Source organism: Pseudorasbora parva, chromosome 3 (assembly GCF_024679245.1).
Source record: "Pseudorasbora parva isolate DD20220531a chromosome 3, ASM2467924v1, whole genome shotgun sequence".
Taxonomy (NCBI): Eukaryota; Metazoa; Chordata; class Actinopteri; order Cypriniformes; family Gobionidae; genus Pseudorasbora; species Pseudorasbora parva.
The window spans coordinates 45,593,091-45,614,110 of record NC_090174.1 but is presented as its reverse complement, the minus strand read 5'-3'; the positions used below and the strand labels follow the sequence as shown (position 1 = coordinate 45,614,110).

Genomic DNA, 21,020 nt, shown 5'->3' with positions numbered 1-21,020 from the left:
CCCTTCTATTTGAATGGTAGTCAATAGAGGATACCCTGTAGAAAAAACAAACAACATATGCTGGTTAGGTATGTTTTGTAGTATGGCATCTGTTTTGAGCTGGTCCTCAGCTGGTCATGAGCTGGTCCTAAGAAACTAGATCCAGCTCAGGACCTGATTATAACCAGCTCAAGACCAGCTTAAAACAGCTGCCTTGCTTCAAAACATACATATGCTGGTTTATTTTCAACAGGGTAGTGAGGTAATATGCTAAATTGATAAATATTTTGTGGAAGTATTTTGTATAATGAATATACCGTTTTTTTTGCTTTATTACCCAACTGCATTCTATTTCCTACGGTCTTTGCCAATAATTATACATCGTCATAAAACTGTCAGATGACCCCAAAAGGGTTGCAATCTCCCCCTTTTAAGAAAATCTTTCATGTCTCATAACAGGTGCAGCCACAAGTCATAGGACATGATGTCAAGCTGTGTCTACATGAACTTAATAAAATATGTAACATTCCTCATGTGACGGATCAAAGGCCGCTAAAGAAGAGCACAGCGGGGACCGGTCTGCATGTCTGCAGTTGGGATCGATCACACACTATTGACAGCACTGTGGATGTCCTGCTTACATCGGTTTAACTTGTTCTGCCCACGGAGAGCATGTTCCTGGATCAACATCAATGTTGCTGGAACAATATTAAATATTAGTGATATTAGAGAGAAATAGAGATGAAAGATATTTTCTTCCTATATTTTATTTTATCATTAAATTTTCATCATGTGACAGAGTTTATGAGGCACAGACTGTAACAAAGATAAAACTTTTAGACAAAGAAAAAAAAAAAGACCACACTATTACCCTGCAGTACATGAAGTGAACATCAAATGTTCAGTATGAACAGCAAAAGACTGACTCGGAGATGATAAAACACTAATAATTTAACTTTCAATCCAACTTCATCTGCAAAGTGCAGAGTGGTTTTACTATGGTTTGTGTGCAAGAAAGCAAAACAAAACAGCATTTCCCTTAGATGAACAACCAAACAAATACAAAATACGCACTATGGCTTCCTTCTCTGAGGAGCCTTTTAGCTTCAGAAGAACATAATTACTTCATTACGCACAGAACAAAAAACCTGTTTAGCTGGTGTAGACCGGACGTAGAATGAACAAAACATCAACTTCCCTTTCTTGCATTCATCACAAGCGCTCAACATGTACACAAAGTCCAAAATTAAGAACAATTCTGCATATTCACTGGTCCATTTTAAGCATAACATAACATATCTTACTTACGATTGGTGGACTCACCACTTAATGTTTCTTACAGGTTTGATTACATGAACTCTGACGGAAAAATTACTTATTCACTTTGCATATAATTTACAGCACAATAGTTGTACATATTTTTCTTGCTAAAGCATTTCAGTATGTTCCGGATGACATTTTTAATCAGTAATATAATGGCAGAAAATATCAAAATCAAAACAAATCGTATAAATGGTTTGCGATAAATGTTTTACTATTAACTAACTAATGAATAAGTGGAAAGATGAAATAGATTTCGTTAAATGGAAGCACTTGTGATATTTGTATCCGCGAAGACCTGAATCAAAAACTAATAAGGCATAAACCACAGATTCCGGTTTGTAGACACAAACACATTCAGTGAATCAGAATTAAACAGCTATGATCCTAATGCAGACCTTCAATGCGATTGATATGATGCGGATTAAACTCCGCCTCCTGATTAGCATAAGCCCATTTTTGGGCTTCCCTAATCAAGCCTCCACAGAAAGAATGTGGCGACGTATGGTAATGTCAGGTGACATATGTTTAATTGATATTTTGAATGAATTCTCAAACAAAATAGCTTTGTCAGCAGTTCAACAGCATAGTACTTTGATTTCCCTTAGAATTTGTGGTCCTACATGTGCTTATGTGAATTAGGTCAGGCTAGGAATGAGAGACGTAGTGCATGTGAGCTGCAGGAATATTCTGAGGTAACTTAATGAATAAAGCAGGCAAAGCCTTTTCATCCCAAATCATACACGCCATTTATATTATAATTTATAATATAATACCTAATTTCAGTTCTCTATATTACATCATAATTCCTTCATCTACATTATATCACCTATCATCCATTACACAAATGGCATCTAACACTAATCATTTAATAAACATTAAATAACCTCATACAAACATTTTATACCTTAATTATTATCATTATTTTGTTTGACCTGCATATGTACTTTGCATTTAAATTAAACGATTTCCTCATTTGTAACGGACATATAAGTGTTTCACAAACACTGACCTGTACTGGTTGCACAGAGTAAGAGAAAGAGAGAAGAGTTTATGAGGGGAAGGGTTTATGGCTTTTAGGGCAGTGTTTTGCTGTAATTGCTCTGAAATAGTGTTTTAGTGTGCATCTTTAAGCTGGTTTTTACGTGCGCGTGCGATCAAAGCACCTGTGTCAACAGCGCGTTCGAAGAAGCGAACGACGGATGGTTCGTTCAGGAGAGATGCGAGAATCTGCTCAAAGGAGAAACTCCAGTCCCCATCTCTGACTGTGCAGGGTGAGCTGGGTGTGTCTGTCGGTGTGTCCAATGCAGGGCTGCTGGTTCCAGTGGGACTGCTGGTGGGCGTAGAAGGGCGCGAAGTTGAGTTCGGGGTAATGTCAGAGTGGGACGGGACGAGTTCATGTTGACTGACCGGAGACTCAGGGTGGTCATGGGCGCCTTCACCCAAAGCGAGAGTCTCGGCCTCAGGGCTGGTGGGTAATGTTGGGGAGGTCTCTGGCTGAGCCGTGCTGGTGGGTGTATTTTGGGGTGTTTTTTGTGGGCTACTTTCCTGTAGCTTCCTCCCCACCTCCTCCATGCGCAACAGAAGACTGGTCACTCGCGCCACGGCGCGGTACAGACTCTCCTCCTCCTCATCACCGTGGAACACGCCATATAGAGTTTTCGTCAAACGAATAAACTGCACCTGTAACACAGAGTCTATTTAATTGGTCTGAACCGTATTTACATGGCTCCAGCAATGACAACAAATACACCTAGAGGTTACCATGGGCAACATTCCATACACTTCAATAAGACAAGACTAAACTTGAGTTTGAGGGCAAGAACAAGTTTGTGTGTTCAGGACAAAGACCAGCTTTGTTTTTTTGAGAGACTCACAGACTATGCAAGAGAACAGGAATAGAACTGAACTGAACAATGTCAGTCAGTAGAGAATGGGCACTGTTGACACAATTGTCAAACACCTCAATGTATTTGTGGAATCATCATCAGGACAAAGCAAACCAGGTGCTGAAATCAAATAAGCATAAGGAACCGTCTTGATGCCCTAGATTCACATTTAAAAAGTACACACAGTATTTTTGTAACACTTAAAGAACTTAAAGAAAAAACACTTAAAGAAAAAAATAAGCTTTCCTGTAGCTCAACCAGTAGAGCGTGGCGCTAGCAACGCCAAGGTCATGGGTTCGATTCCCAGGGAAAGCAAGAACTGACAATAATGTAAAATGTGTACCTTGAATGCAATGTAAGTCGCTTTGGATAAAAGCGTCTGCTAAATTGTATCCTGCCTGTAATTGTATCCTCACCCCTTTTCAGTCAGGCTTCAGAAAGGGGCACAGCACTGTCACGGCAGCCACTAAAGTAATTGATGACATTGTGTCTGCCATTGATTGCAAAAACTCAAGCGCAGGACTGTTTATTGACCTTTCTAAGGCTTTTGATACAGTGGATCACAGCATTCTTTTAAAATGTTTAGGTAAAATTGGGGTGTCCTCACATGCGGTAAGTTGGTTTAAAAATTATCTTACAGGGAGATTTCAATGTATTACATGTGATGGTATTACATCAGGGAAGGCTGCAATTACAATCGGTGTTCCACAAGGCTCCATCTTAGGGCCACTTTTGTTTACCGTCTACATAAATTCTATCTCTGAACGTGTAAATGCAAATGTACACCTTTATGCGGATGACACCATCATCTATTGCACTGCACCCTCTCCATGTGAGGCTTTAATAAAACTGCAGGAGGCTTTCACAGTCTTGCAAGAAAATTTAAGGAAATTAAAGTTAGTGCTTAATGCTAAAAAAACCAAATACATGTTGTTTACGCACTCAAAGTTCAAAGTAAAATCACTACCTCCAATTGTAACCGCACAGGGACAGGAAATAGAGAAGGTGTCATGCTACACATATCTAGGTTTTTTATTGGATGAAAATATCTCTTTTAATCCTCATGTCATGCATGTGGTAAAGAAACTTAGAGTAAAGCTAGGTTTCTTTTTTCGAAATAAGGCTTGTTTTAATTTGAAAGCTAGAAAAGAACTTGTAGCAGCCACATTTTTATCTGTTCTGGATTATGGCGACATTCTCTATATGCATGCCTCAAAGTCTGTATTGCGTTCACTTGATTCTGTCTACCATTCAGCACTACGATTTATAACAAAAGCTGATTATAGTACACATCACTGCAATTTGTACAGCTTATCTGGTTGGTTACCACTGTCTAAACGCAGAAAACGCAATTGGTTGATTTTTATTTATAAAGCAATTACTGGATTATTACCATCATATTTATCCGTTTTTTCATTGGCAACAAACAATAGATATAACCTCAGGTCAAACAATAGCATACTTTTTAATGTGCCTACTGTTCATTCCGAATTTGGTAAAACAGCATACCGTTACAATGCTCCATCAACCTGGAACGCACTACAGAAAAATCTGAAACTAAACATGTTTATTTCCATCTCTGATTTTAAGTCGTATCTGGCAGACATTCAGCATCATACATGTGAATGTGTCTAGACTTTTTGTTGTGTACAGCCTGAATATTCTCACTTGTAAATTGTATTTATGTTTTATGTTGTGTCCATCACTGTTTTTATGTTTTTATGTGTCTTTTTTTTTTAACTATGTGCTGCCTTTTCTTGGCCAGGGCTCACTTGAAAAAGAGACTACTGTCTCAATGTGACTACCCTGGTAAAACAAAGGAGAAATAAAAAAAATAAAAAATAAAATAAAATTGTAAATGTAAACACTACATTTGTTTAATATATATCTATATATCTATATATATATATTCAATTAATCAAAAGTGACAGTAAACACTACAGAAAATCATTAATATTTTCAAAATATATATTTCAAAGTTGATGCATTTAAAAAAAAATAAAAAAAATAATATATATATATAAATAAAAAGTTATTTTAAATTGTAATTTTCCACAATATTACTGTTTTGCTGTATTTGTTCAAATAAATGCAGCATTGGTTAACATAAGAAAACATTCAATTATATTATTATATTTATGTACCAATTATATTCTGACCATGTTTAATTTGTGTGTGTGTATACCTGATTAATTCTGGGCAGATCTTTAATATTCTCATCTCTCCGCTGCAAGTCTTCCTGCCACTGTTTCAGATATTCTTGCAGATCTACTTTAGCACGACCTAAAGGGCAAAATAATTACAATTTTTACACAGCTTCCTCGAATACTTGATTCTGATTGGTTAAATCGCAGTATTCTGTGGTCACATATTTTTGTCTCAAAATCAATATGTTCTGTCCATCCATTTATTTCATAAGCAGCCATTTGGTATTTGCCCTGACCACCCTGCTATGGTTTATTTTGTGATATTGTTTGACATAATGTAGAGAACATGATTATAGGACATGAAAGAATACGCCACCTCTCTCTGGACATTTTCTGATCACTCCATCTTCTGCAGAGTCTAAAAATAAAAGAGGAGAAAATGTACATCCACGAAACACAGAGACACTCAAACATGCATGACCAGATAAACATATACATTATATATATATATATATCTAAACATAATATATATATTTTTTTATTTATTTTATTTATAGTGGTGGGCAGAGATTTAAACTTCTGCTTTTTGATAAAACACTACAACTTGGTGTGCTTTCTTGAAATTAAGCTTTTTTAATGTTAGGTGATGCAAGTTCTTCTTACGCACAAATAAAAATACTACACACAACCCACATGAAAATACACATAAGCACACAAAATAAATCACTAACATTATTGAAACACCCAGAAGAAAGAGTAAAAAGAAAGGAAGGAGCCACAGAAAGGAGTGAAAGCTGACCAGAAAGACGAGTGGAGAAAGAGTGATCTTCAGCTGGAGGAAAAAATCTAGACGACGGTAAAATCTTACACTCCTGGGTCCCTGAAGAAACACAAAGTATCCATATATGCAGAAACACACATTCAAGGTGAGCAGGATTGAACACCCTTGCCCTAGAATAAATGTTAATGAACTAAATGTAGTTCACCCTTGGATGAGAAAGTGGCCACTAACTAACTAACTAACTAACTAACTAACTAACTAACTAACTAACTAACTAACTAACTAACTAACTAACTAACTAACTAACTAACTAACTAACTAACTAACTAACTAACTAACTATTTACAAATAAAGAGAATAATGAGGGGATATAGAGAGGTTACATATATAGATTGTACAGAGTTACAGAGAAGTTAGATGACATATAGATGATATATGTGACCCAACTATCACCCTGTATAGACTATAAAAGTTTATTGAGTGGTAAAACTTCTAAATTATACAGGGTTATACATGGGTCAGATATATAGATATTTAAGGGTTACTGAGGTATAAGATATACAAAGTGCATAAGGTCATAGAGCAGACAGATGACAGAGATGAATCAATAAAATGATATAAATATTATAACAAATATAAATATACAGTCAATCATATCCAGACATAACGTTTTACTAGTAGGTGCAGGACACTTTAGTTCCTTTATGTTAGTGAGGACAGCAAAATAAAGTAAACAGACATATTGTACCAAAAAAATCTTCATACAGAAGACTGCCAGTCAATCAACAATCTGTGTTTGTTGGCGTTTAAGTGGTCAGTGTAAATACAGACACGCTAAACATGATTCTGTGTTTGATATGGCCACTGTATTACTCTTCGTAATTGTCTCATCACTCCATAATCAAATAATTCCTTTGAGAACTGTAGTATCATTTGTTAGAACAATTATATAAAAAAAGGCTACAAGGCAATCTTGTATCCTGCTTTAGTAAAGCTTTAATCAGGCTAAAATCGCATATCAAAAGCTAACATAAACAGTAGTAGCATTTACAAATAACAGCATATCTACAAAGTATGAGACAACTACAAATAAAAAAAACATACCATTCTGAAATGTCTTGTAACAGCTGTTCTTGTGCAGGTTCTGCTCAATCCTCTACACTAATGTTCTCTGGGTCTGATTCAGGCTCAAATTGATGAGGCAATATTGACGCTATTGTTTATTACAGTACACCTGAGCATATGCAACTAACTATAATGGTAAAGGGGTGTGACGTTTGCGGATAACGTGTACTAGGCGGTTAGCAAATCACAACTCATTGGGCCAATTGCGCATTTCTGAGGGAGGGGCTTCATTGACCCAAGAACTCAACAGACAACAGACTTTTTTAAACAAAGCATGAACCCATGTTACAGGGAACACCATAAACACAATAAAACTTTTAAAAAAAGATGATCAATCAACTCTATAATTGCTAATGCGATCTTTTACAGCACAGACTGAAAAAAAAAATGAAGCATTGCTTGGTAATTGGTTGACCTAAATTGGTATTATTGAATTGTGTACTTCAATTTAACAGCTAAAAGCTGATTGGATGATTGTAATCCATTTCATCCCTTAGTTATCTGACATTATCAAGATTCATTTATTCTGACACAGTTTAACACAGAGTTATTGATATATTATACTACCGTTATCTAAATTATAGCTAATAAGCTGTGATAATGTGAGAAAATGTTGAAGGTGTCCGAATTCATTTTGGTTTGACTGTATATACATAAACATATAATTATGTTCACATTAAACTTGTATTATAGCACAGTGGCAGAGATCAGAGAATTAATTTACCTGGTTGAAGGTGTAGTTTGAAGAGAAGCTTTAGTTTTTCTGTGAATGATCTGTTGTATAAGATATCTGCAACACACACACACACACACACACACACACACACACACACACACACACACACACACACACACACACACACACACACACACACACACACACTTGAATGAATCTGACAGATTGGAAAGCAAGCTGCTATGTACTGAGGTAAAAGGTCAGTTAGGCTCCTCTTACCCAGACCGCATATGAATTCTTTAAAGTTCACAAGTCCATCTCCGTTCTCGTCCAGAATACGAAAGGCTGATCGTGCCAGAGAGCATGCGTGCGTGTGTGTGGTCCATGGCAGCAGGAGGTTAAACAGGCTACTAAACTGGGACTGATCCAGCTGGTACTGGTCCAGATATGGCAGGCTGGGGTCATGGTTCTGCAGGGCAGGACTACACACTGACCAGTAACAGCTCACAAAGTGTTGCCTCTGTAACACAAACATAATCACTATACTGTATATCCATATGTCCACGCTCACACACACTCAACAAAAGAAATTTAAAGGGGTGGTTCCGTGGTGTTTTTTAGGCTTGGTTTTGTTCATGGAGCGCTGTATAACATGTCTTAATACTTCTTTTTTTTAAAACACGCCATATTTTTCATATATTTGACGTTTATTCCACACCGCCGTCTCCACTGTTCTTTGAACGGCTCATTTGTTTTCTGCTTCTATGAAGCCCATCTCTTTGAAAAACGCAATGGTCTTAGATTGGTTAGATGGCCAAATGTAGTTTCATGTATTTTTATTGGCTGAAGTGCCAAGCACAGGTTGTCATATTTTTAAAACACCACGCCCCTTACCATTATGGGCAGAAGTCACATCTGTGGTGTAAATAATGGCGTCAATGTTGCCATACCAATTTTAGTTATTGTAGAATGAATATTACCAAATATGTTTAGCAAAAAAAACACATTATGAGCAGTTACAAAACCTATATGCCTCTACTAGTTTACTGCATTGGCCAAATGAAACACAAACGTGTTTTGCATTACTGTAGCTGAAATAGCATGTGGTCAAACACAATAAACGTTGTACACTAATAACAGAAACGTCAAAAATAAAAAAGTCAACGATGTTCGCGGGTGTGATTACATATAAGTTTGTTGGTGTTTGTAGCCGTTTGTTATAGAAGTATGAAACAATTTAGTTGACTGCCTAGTGTAGCCAAACCACATTGGCCTTGATGCGACCAAAACACACACAGAAACTACACATTTAAAAGACATGTACTTACAGGTTTAGGCCCATAAACAGCAGCTTCTGCCTTTAAAGCTGGAACTGCTTCATCTTTTAGTATGAGCCTTTGAGCAAATCCAACTCGTGAAGATTTTTAAAGCTGTCTTCCATGTGCATAACAGACGACTAAATTTACATTGTAATCAACAGGAACTTAATCAAACACAAATTGTAACCATTGTTCCTGAAGTCCAGCATCCCAAGGACTGTGACTGTGACTGTGACGCGGCCTCGACCACTTTGTTGCGTGTTCGCGGGGGCAGTGTTTATGTTAATAGCAAGGGTTTGTGATGTCACCAGCCCAGAAAAGAAGCTTGTTGTAGTCCAAACCATTCGTTTTTGTGGGCAATAAACTGCCATAACTTTAAAAGACTATATCTCCGTTTGCATTTCAGCGCTGTAAGTTTGCAGATACTGTTTATGCTCAAGCAGCAACATTACACACTAACTAAAGTTAAAAAAGTGAAATCGCATGCAACCACCCCTTTAAAAGACAAACAAGCACACACAATTTGTGTGGCAGCGTCAATATTTTAAGGCCTTTATGTACCAAAAAGCACCAGTGTGTGCAGTGTAACTCACCTTAAAGAGCATGTAGAGCTCATCCAGCTGAGCAGCACTGAACTTCACACCTTGAGCAACAACACGCAACTGCAGAAATATGATAAAAACGACAGACTATTAAACAAATTACCAGGGACAACAATCTTTATTGCCACTGTATGTACAAACAAAATGTGCAAAGACTCAATTATGCTGATTACACCACATTCAAAAGTTTAGGCTATGTAAGACTTTTCAATGTTTTTGAAAAAGCCTCTTATGCTCACCACATGCTCACAATACTGTGAAATATAATTACAGTTTTTAATGCTTTTAAAATTTTTTTTTATATATCTTAAAATGCAATTTATTCCTGTCATGGCAAAGCTGAATTGTCAGGATCCATTACTCCAGTCTTCAGTGCCACATGATTTTAGGGTTGCATTATTCCAAATAAATCGATTAAGATGAACAAATAAATTAAAAGAAGATTCACAAAAAATGATTAAAATGAGATTTGCAAATGATTATTATTATTTTTTTTACAAATGTGTTTTGTGATTATAAACACAATTCTGCCCGGCATTCATTTGTGAATCATTTCCTCTGCTTTTGTGAATTGCTTTCTGTGCTTTTGTGGATTTTGAAAAATTTCTAGCATCAAGATGTGCTGACAAATCCAAAAATAAGTGGACTCCACCCACCGTCTACTTAAGCCAATCAGATAACAGCTATTTGCGCTGACCAATCATAGCACAGAAACAGAAAAAAACACTAATTTAAAACAAAAATCTTTTGTAACATTATACATTTATTTACTGCCGTTTTTGATCAATTTAATGAATCCTAAAAAATCTTACTGATCACATACTTTTGAAAGGTAATGTATACTTTACAAAATCAAATTTGACATGTAAACAATACATTTAGACTGTACACTGAGTACACATACTGTAAAATAAAGTGCAACCAAAATGAGATAATCAGCATAACAATCTGAGTGAAAAGCTATACATGAATTTCTTAATATTTCTGTATTTTGGTGATCTACTAATGAAATTACAGAATCTTGTATTTTTGTTCTTATTTTTGAATTTTTCTCAAATCTAAAGATTTGTATTATATTCTATTAATTATATTATATTTGGAATGTAAAGGAATAAGGTTCACACAGCATGACATTTGTACTTACTACATTTTGTTTTGTTGTGTCTTCTAATGTCTGAATGACATAAAGCTTGTTCTTCTTCCGCATGTTTTCCACTTCCTCTGTTCGAATGTCTCCATATTTCTGAAACAAAGAAACCTTATTATTCTTTCTGTTTCAGGCCTCTGGTTTGCTGACCCCAGAACTCCTGTCAGAGGGGGGTTTCAATCAATCCATGCAACACCAAATTTACATACAAATGTAAAATCTGTCACCATGTATACAGGTGTTAATTGCCAAAGTAATATTGCTAGAGACAACCCCGACATGTTTTTTTTCTTTGCACAGACAGATTTTATTATTCACTGCAGTGCATTAAGGTGTGTAGCTTTACCTCATAAGCCTCTTTGATGAGATCACAGATGTCAACCTTTTGTATTGATTTGTCATTAGTTGTTGCAGATGCCTGCTGTACGGTAGCTGGTAGAGGACTGTCTTTATTCGTGACATTGTCAAAAAACCTAAGGATAAAATATGAACACAGATTGAGTTTGTGAAGATAAAAATCCACAGTAAAAACTAAAGATGCCGTTTACAATTAAACAGCATTTTGCCATCAGAAGACACTCTGTGGGTTCACAGTCATCCTGATCTTTGTTGAATGAATTACACAGCATGGACAATAGATCCATGTAGTAGTAGTGGTGGTAATAATAAACATATATTCAAATTAAAAAAAAATTCACAGTGGTCACCTCTACTATTGAGATGCTCACGTCTTATGCTGCTCAAGAGGCAGACAGGGCACAAAAACTTGGAACTGATAGTAGGAACTATGCAGCTTGCTATCAACATGCTTGGTTATCATAATATGACAACGTTCCAATCACCTGTTGAGGACAGTGACAGCTTCTGCGTCGTCATGGCAACAAAGCAGATTGTCCATATTGTAGTCGAGCACAGCAAGGCCAAGCTGCAGGATGGCTTTGATCCCATCATAAAAGAAGCAATCAACGACATTCACAGCACTCTCAATGGGCAGTACACTGATGAAGAGTGTCAGGAACCAGGACAATGATACTGATGAGAAGAACGACAGGTCTGTCATGTGTTCCGTCAGCTGGGTTAGATGCTCACGGATCAGTTCCTCGAACACGGCTTGGTCCACCAAGGCACCTGGAAACCGTACAAGCAGAGACTTGAATAATACTGTAAGCAAAACGAAATAAATTCAGTCAGAAGCACCAAACAGAATTGCAAATAATTCCAAAAATGGGTCCGTTCCTCGTACATTGCTAACTCAGTTAGCTGGATGTGATTGTTGACGATTTCACATGATCTTGGATTGTTTGGTTCTTTGATGCTCATCCTGTACTTGCTGTCATAGCAACCTCTTAGGAGCAGGCTTATTTTATGTAAACAGGATTAGATTGCATCTAGAGGTGATACTTAAAATCTGTCCCAGCCAATGCTACTTTATTATAAAAGTTCCTTACCGAACCAGGGGATTTAATATTTGTAAATAATAATAAAAAATGTATTTGAAAATAATATTATAATGTTGTGTATTATACTATAGACACCGCCACTTGATTTATTTGTGATGGAATAATTACTTAATACTTTTATTGGAGGTTTACATACTTTGTGCAGTTAATCTGAGCCGTGCATTAATTTGAGTGATGATGAATATAATTTGATTGGCTTGATGCAGTGCAGGAGATGCAGAGAAAGATCAAGATCTTGACCCTTAAGAAACTTTAATACTGTCACGTAATAAATCTACTTCAAATTGAATTAAAAATTAAATGAATTGCTAATTACAACATTGAAATAAAAATGTAAAGGGTGTACAAATACTTTAAAATCATGAATATAAATAATTGGGAATCATGTTCATCAAAACAGTGCACATTTCATTCTTCTATTATAACTTTTATGTTGTTTTGGTCGTTTTGCCGTTTCCTTATGAAGGTCCAAAAAGTGTCTTTTTTAACTATATCATGCCATTATGTTGCCAATCTATACTATATCATGCCAATCGCATTGCTGATCGTGGTTTCGAGTATCGATTATCTGCCCTCTTCAGGGAACACAAGAACATATAATTTTAGATAAATTAATCCAGATATTTTAATCCAATCCACACATTCATTTAAATAACCAAAATAGCCAGAGATCAGTTATCATGATTAAAAGATCTGGGATTTGTCAAATCATCTCAGATGTATCAAACGAGGTACAAAGAACGGACCTCAGGATAGAAAAAGGTACATGATACAGATAAACATTTGATAAAGCACACCTTAAAGCTCAGTAATAAAAATGCACTTCAGCTTTGCAAGTAATTTAGGCTCCTTTGACATTGTGTTATAATGGCAACCTGCAAGTTTATTAAGATGATTCAATTACATTCCGAGTACGAGATGTGAATAACCAGCTCTCGCACACATACCAATAATTCTGCGATTGAAGTAGTCTGGGAGCATTCGTTCGCACACGGCAACCAGCAGCCAGAAGGCCTCTTCCTCTTTAGCATACAGCAGTAACACAGACGTCAGGATATTCATTGCCTGGACAGACAAACATGTAAGCAATGAGTGAGGGAAAAAAACCTAAAGCTTAGTTATATATCATATCTGAAATTAAAACCATTACAGAAATTGCAGGTAAAAGATTATGTGTAAACAGGACCTTTTCAAAAATAAATGGTACAAATGGTACTGGCAATTAATCAGTTGTAACATAACCACTAAATTACCGGTAATGTGTGAACGCTTCCAATGAAGATTACCGGTATTTTCACGTCCGAAGTCAGAATGCAGTAAAGTAAGAAGTCTGCTTTGGGGTAATCATAAAGACTTATGAAGATGACGTGATTACTCCACGTTGTTTACAGAAAGCTTTTTAATAGTTTGCTATTTAAATATGCGCTTGGACTATTGAGGTAAAAAGTCAGAATGTTGTTGCTTGTGTGAACAACATATTTGTGTATTTACCAATAACGTCATTATGGTAATTTTATGGTAATTTACCGTTATTGCTTTGTGAAAGGGGCATTAGAACGATTGGAAGTAAAGACTTTCAGTGAATAAAGTGAATAAAAACATAAATATGACTTTGGAATGACATGAGAGTGTGTCATTTCAAGTGAAAAGTCCCTTTAAGAGTTTGTGATGTTGTTTACATTTAATATACATAAATATACATAAATATTTAAATAATCTGACTTCTTACAAAAAGATTGGCTTCCACAGCAGTATATATAAAAACAAATCATGTGTTATTCTACACAGTCACCATGTCATTCAAATACATAGAATTAACTTTGTATATTTCCATGTTTATACTTTGCATACAAAAGTGTTGGATTAACAAAACCATTCATCATTCATGTCCTTTCTGTTTTGCAGGCAAAAATATTTGTATGAGGCTCCATATGTTATGTTCCTTATTAACATAGATTTAGTTGGTTCTCATATTTCTCTTGTTCTTTTAAATATATGCTTTAATTTCAAATATTGGTTCAATGTGCAATAAAATCATATTTTTGTGCTGATGTTTATGACCATTGTAATGAGCGCTAGTCTCGCAGACAATGGTCTATTGCTGTGCAAAGCAGGACGATGTGTACAGACATATAAAGTCTGTTCCAATTTGAAGCTACAACCAGTCACTTAGACAGGACACGACCATCATCTAACTGACAATTAAACATTTGTGAAGTGAATATTAAAAACAAATCTATGCCATAAATACACTAGACCATTACAAACCTGTATGATCCTCTAAAATTGTGTAGTCAATCAATAAGAGTGCAACTTGATGGTTTAAAGAAAGTATTTAAACATTTTTGTGAACAAAAAGCCTTAGATGTTCTGTGAACTGGGCCATCTGCTGCTGAGACCATGTGTGAAGAGTCAGGTGTGCGTATACCTGGCAATAGCCAATTTTGGGGTTGCGGTGAGCATAAGCAGTCAGGACACGGCGAAGGGCAGAGATTCCTGTGTCACTCTGGAATGCTGGGTGTTCTGGGAGAGAGCGGTGCAGATCTCTCTCAATCTCATCACACGCGAGTGAGCTGCTGCCCATACATTCCTCCAGTAGGCGCCCGTAGTACCCGGGGTGAGAGGTCATGTCATGTACTGCACCTGTAACACAAGCAAACATACTTGTACAAACTGCAGCACACACCTACTGTGCATATACACACACGCACAAGCAGAACAACACACACCTGAGAAGAGCATCCACAGTTCTCCTCTGAGAGTCTCTGGAACTCCCCGTACAATGAGATCCCGTGTTTTTTTGGTGCAAAACATTCCAGTTCCACGGCCATATTCAGCAAAGTGGATCTGCCATGACTGCTCCTTCATTCGCTCCTTCAGCTGTCAACAGTGGGATCAAAAAATCTTATTGACTGCAAACTTTTGACTGTTAGTGTATTTCGCTTACTTTGATTCCATTCCATCCTCCTTTACTTAATTAACATTACACCGATATTGCAATAAAGTTATGGGTACCATTTTGGGGTCAAGGTTTTCTGCATCGTGCGGATGAAAGACGTTCATGAGAGCTTCTGTGCTGACGGCTTGACTTTGCCCCACCATCACACCCTCCTCATCCTCAGAGAGAAAGACACGCACACACACTTTAGTGTCCTCTGATTTTTACACAGAATCATGCCATGAAATGTTGTATATTTGTAATCTGAGACATTTTAATTGTAATGGAATATACAGTATGTAATAATGGTATTATCATGCTAATGCATACTAAAACAAACTTTTTATAAGAGGCTGGAGTGTAGATGAATTACCGGATTACTGACGCAATGCTGGGGGCTTCCGGCTGTACCACACTTTCTGCGGATGGTGGCAGCAAGTCGCTCAAAATCCCGAACCTCAGAAAAACGCAAAGCTCTCTTGCCACGCAGACACACAGTCAGGGCACGGCTACCGCGGTCTGGCAGCTCCACACTAAACACCTGCAGACGTACATTAATGCCAAAAACATAAAGAAATCAGCATTAGAAAAATACAAACACACCGATTACAAAACAAAACTAGGAATTATTATTCTCCAGCCACAATTTTCACTCTCCAGCCACAAAATATATTTAAACATCATTTCTACTGAAACTGTCATGCATTTAAATATATTCGTAATTACACATTTGTAATGTTGAAGTATAATTTTAAATGTAATACAGCCTAACACACAACAAAAATTATAATAAATACATTACATGTGCTATATAGTATGTTTAGCCTAGAAATCTAGACGCACCCCAGCAGCAGCAAATCTAATTTGCCGCAAGTGTCGTCTAGAAACTCTCAATAGACTTCAGAGCTGTAAAAACCAAACTCTGGTCAGGCCAATCACATTGTGTATAGAGTCGGTGGGCGGGGCTTAACATAATGACGGCAGAGTTGCCCTTGTGTGCTACTTGTAAACAAAGAAGCTGGCGAACGGCGGTCTTTCGAAACGGCGTTGGCCGTGACTCTGGAAGACTTGGAGTAAAGCTTTTCTTTGAGAAATGAACAAAGATCGGCACTGAAGTCATTCTCAAGATGCGAAGATATGTTCGGAGTTTTGCCGACCGGATACGGCGAAAGTTTAATATATCAACTACAGTAGCTCCGCTTCATGTTGCTCTGGTTGGTTGTAGCGCTATCCAATTGCGTGCAGAGGGAGTTTGAAAGACAACCGTTTATCCCGCCCCTCGTATTGAACCCTGTCAATGGTGAGTTCTCAGACCAAACATCTTAATGTGGGTGTGGCTTGTCAACATATGAAAATAAATGTAATTTTTATTTATTTATTTAACATTGTTACAAAACTGCACTTTAAAAGTGTGTAGAATGTATCACTTATTGATACAAATGTATACCTTATTCCCTCCCCTGTTCTACCTTGTACTACTTTCAAACAATGGCTGAAACTTTGTATTTCTAGAACTTCGTGTTTGTTTGTTTTTGTTGAATGTGCACATTCAACACAATTAAGCATATTAATTTTCTCAAGGGCAATCTTCACCATAACAGATTTATTTGCAGTTTGCAGAAAAATTAACAGCTTACACACCTCCCATAGAGGCATTATGAGATGGCACTGAGATCCATCCTGGCTTGCAAAACACAGATAGTTCTCAGAGACACAGATTTTTCCAAGCGCATTGACATGGCTGAATGGAACCCAGAGGAAACTCTCGTACACTTCACAAAGGCTTTCCTCCTGTGGCAACCGAAAAAAAGCTCGGAATGACTGATTCCGTGCATGTATTTCCAGAGCCCTGCAAAGATTACAGTAGAGTCAGACGTTGTTCAGTAAAAACAAAGGTAACATTAAGAGGAATAAAATGAACGCACCTCTGCGTGATGTGAAGGGGGTTGGCCAGTGGATGTTCAGCATTAAATGTTTCTTTGTCGAAGAAGCGCACAATGGCGTAGTCGGCAAGCTGCTGCATGATAATATATGTCTGCTGGAGCCTCAGGAGCATCGAAAAGAAATGATCCTCTCCTCGCACACGCACACGGATGCTCTCTGCCAACATCACGCTTGATGTACGTTCCAGGCGGCTCACTTCATCCCAGGGATACACCAGTTTCACTGAGCAAGAAATGGACAAACCATGAATAATATGAAATTTTGACTGATGCCGCAACATACCACAGCAACATAGAGAGTAATAGGTTACTAAAACTAAAACTTTTAGTACTAATACTAAAACTTGTCTTTAAATCATTTGGAATGTTATAAGGGTGAGTAAATAATGACAGAATTTTCATATTTGTGTGAACTATCACTAAGACTTTGCTATGTAAATGTCCTCAATTATGATTGGTTAACCTCTTTAAATATTGAACATTTTCAATTTCCAAATTGCTAAATAATGAGTAATCTTTAATATGTAAACTTAGGTATGGTATGTTAATTCAGGGGTTTTAAAATAGGGGTCCAGGCGACCACAAGACATGATACCCATCTTAACGTTATATGCTTTATATATTTTTCACACATTTAAATATATGGGTTATCATATGTAAATATACATTCCTGCCATTATATTTTTGGAAGTGGCTCCCTGGCAAAAGGTTCACAATAAATGTGGGGCCTTAGCACCAAAAGATTTAATAAATGCATTGATATCATAGCTGCCATTAAATGGTAATGCAAGAGAGCTTGTGGCATTATGTGTAAGCAGGCCAGCATGTTTCTAACCCTCGTTTCCCAGCATATAGGAGTAGAAACACAGGAAGTTGGTGCTGAGGTAGATCCAGCCCTGGTTTGGCACTCGTCCTCTCCAGTAGCTGCAAGAGAAATACGTCACAAGCTTCTCTTTCTGAGGCAAAACAAACAGACGTTCAAAGCGCAGCACTGCCTCCCGGAAGCGCTCAGGATCTTCCTCGCCATCTGCGGATGTGCCCTCCTCTGCTATCAGACCCTACACAAACATAACACCACCACTAAAGTCAACAACATAAGAGCATTTGCTGGGACTAATGTCTAAAATACCACAAAAACAGGGGGTTAACATTCAGTTATTTGGGAGCCAAATAACACCTCTCACCCTTATCTTTCCCTGGACAAAACTGGTGATGTCTTCACCAGAGTCAAACACAAAAAGAGTTCTGATGATGTTCTGCTGCAGCCAGTCCCAGTGCTGCGAGATCTCCTCTAAAGATGCTCCTGTACACACACACATATTATGTGTCAGCATCTGAATGAATGGAGTCTGAGCCCTCGCATACACTTTAACACTGTGTGCAGCATCTCTCTCACCACAGGCGATGATCCAGTACACCTGAGAGTCAGGCGTCTGGTGTAAAATGCGAAACGGGGCAACTCTGGCTGTAGAGTCAAGAACTGTATCCAAAGTGCCAACCAGCAGGCCTAAAACAATGATGCAAAACAACATAATATTATAAAAACATTTACCTGAGCCTAAAATGTAACTACATTTCAGGTTCTACAAACCTGCAGCCTAAATCGCAACTAATGAATGTGGCCAGTTTTTCTATTTCAAATAAATGCTGTTCTTTTGAACGTTTTATCAATCAAAAAATCCACAAAAATATTAAGCAGCCGTTTTAAAAAAATGGCCTATTCATAGTTACCATCCATGACATGCCCACTAAAGATAACTATAATGATAATTATATTAGCATCCACACCCACGGATATGTACATATGCTGCTTTAAATGTTTGCGCTTTTTAAAGCAGAATGGATTTTGATTGACATTTAAAAGCTGGAAAAAGCTGTCAAAAAGTGAAAGTAAGTCCAATAATATATTTTATCTTTAGAACAATTTGAAGACTGACGTAATGACTGCTGAAAAAAAATCAGCTGCAATCAATGCAATAAATTACATTTTAAAATATATCAAAATAGAGATACATAAAATAAATAATAATTATGAGGTTTATGTGGCACTTTTTATTTATTTATTATTTTTAATTCTCTTTACATTGTATTCTTTTTCTTATGCATTTTTTATCTCTATTTTAATTCCTTTCTATGTAAAGCACTTTGAATTGCCATTGTGTATGAAATGTGCTATATAAATAATCTTGCCTTGCCCTTGATTTACTTATTGCAATGTCTCTACCAGGATGTTAGCAGAGACAAATTGGCTAGTCGTTGAAAATCTGTCCTCTCTGCACTGCTTCAGAGTGAAGCTGCTGTATTATGGCTCTTAGCCATGAAGCAAAGGTTTCCATGGTGATGAACTCCAAAGGAGAAAAAAAAAAGTCACTAATAATTAGAGTAAACCCTATAATCAGCTCACCAACAACTCTGGCCCTATATTCCTCTGTACTGGAGGAGACTTCATGACAATATGACTTTCATCACTACCAATTTATTTGTTTATATATTTTTTATTAAACAGTTTTAAACACAACTTCCAGGCATAGCTGTGAACCTACATGGATGTATCCTTTTTATTTTTTCCATACTCTAAGTCAATTTGGAATGGTGCATCGATTGTAAAAAAACAACAACAAAATTGTTTATACTGATATCACTGGAGTTTTCATCCGAGTGTACCAGACTGTAAAAAAATATATAATTTCTCAAAACTTTAAAAACTGTTCAGTTGTTTGGATGCAAAACCTCTTGATTATGTTCTGTTAGCAAAAAATAAATAATAAAGAACGCACCTTTTAAAATAAACGTTAACACAACACCAAGTAAACACGCTGAAACCACCTGAAACAACCTGACGTCACACCATGACGAAACAACTCCTGCCAAAGGAAAGATGAAGTCCAGATCTAATATTCTCCGTATTAGGCATCAGCTTCTAAACATATATCTGAAGGAATGTTGCATTTTTAAGTACCTTTATGCACACGGTCAGTTTACCGCAGTGGTGACGTCAGCACTCAAAAAGAGCACATCAACAGAGCACTGATACTAGCGAAACTTGCAATAAAACATCATATCTGCAAGGTTACGTTAACTCTTGACCTGTTGCAAATCGACTTTGTGTTAAAACAAAATCAATAGTTTGGGAAATCTATTGAGGTGTATTTTAAGGTGTAACGCCGAAAAAGACAGCACATTTGGGTACTTATTTAGCGCATTTATAACAGCATTAGAGCCTTTCATGTTTAGAGCTTGTTCTCGGACATCCGCGCGTTCCCCGGTACCTGTCAATCCTCCGCTGTCCTCCCCGGATCCGCGTCTGCGCTGCAGCACGAAGTAATCGTTGGATTTCTCCGTCACCCATAATTTCAGCGCGTTTTTGAGAAGCACCTCTTCGGGTTTGAGCCACATGCTGGAATTTGTTTTCAGAGATACGCGTCCTCTTGCATGACACTCGGATCATCTCAAGCGCATACACCCATAGATTTGTGTTGTTTGTTCTTGGACCGCTTTTCCCACGTCGACAGAAACTGAGCCAAAGACAGCGACACCGGCGCCACTGGGATTGTAGTCTTCCACATCTGCCCCGCAGAGCAGAAGAAAGCGCCACCCTGAAAAATATCGACTACATTTCCCACAATCCCCGCGCCACCTCATGACTTTTGTTTCAATTTATTTAAAGGTAAAGCAACAAATGTTTACGAAGAGT

General features: G+C 37.2%; 1 protein-coding gene and 1 non-coding gene across 2 annotated transcripts; one reads left to right on the top strand and one right to left on the bottom strand.

Moving 5' to 3' along the window:
* Positions 1–730: 730 nt before the first annotated feature.
* tbc1d8b (TBC1 domain family member 8B) lies at positions 731–20,910 on the bottom strand. Its single transcript, XM_067439129.1, has 21 exons — positions 20,596–20,910; positions 18,723–18,833; positions 18,511–18,629; positions 18,162–18,384; positions 17,309–17,549; positions 17,025–17,232; positions 15,757–15,924; positions 15,461–15,562; positions 15,175–15,325; positions 14,874–15,088; positions 13,393–13,510; positions 11,828–12,113; positions 11,332–11,458; positions 10,983–11,081; positions 9,830–9,898; positions 8,197–8,437; positions 7,966–8,031; positions 6,135–6,215; positions 5,712–5,753; positions 5,374–5,471; positions 731–2,982 (listed from the first exon to the last, which is right to left on the bottom strand). The coding sequence occupies exons 1-21, from the start codon at positions 20,720–20,722 to the stop codon at positions 2,416–2,418; spliced, it is 3,459 nt and encodes a 1,152-aa protein (XP_067295230.1). The 5' UTR covers positions 20,723–20,910; the 3' UTR covers positions 731–2,415.
* On the top strand, positions 3,429–3,503 carry trnaa-agc (transfer RNA alanine (anticodon AGC)). Its single transcript has one exon. It is a non-coding gene; the product is annotated as a tRNA-Ala (tRNA).
* Positions 20,911–21,020: the final 110 nt, after the last annotated feature.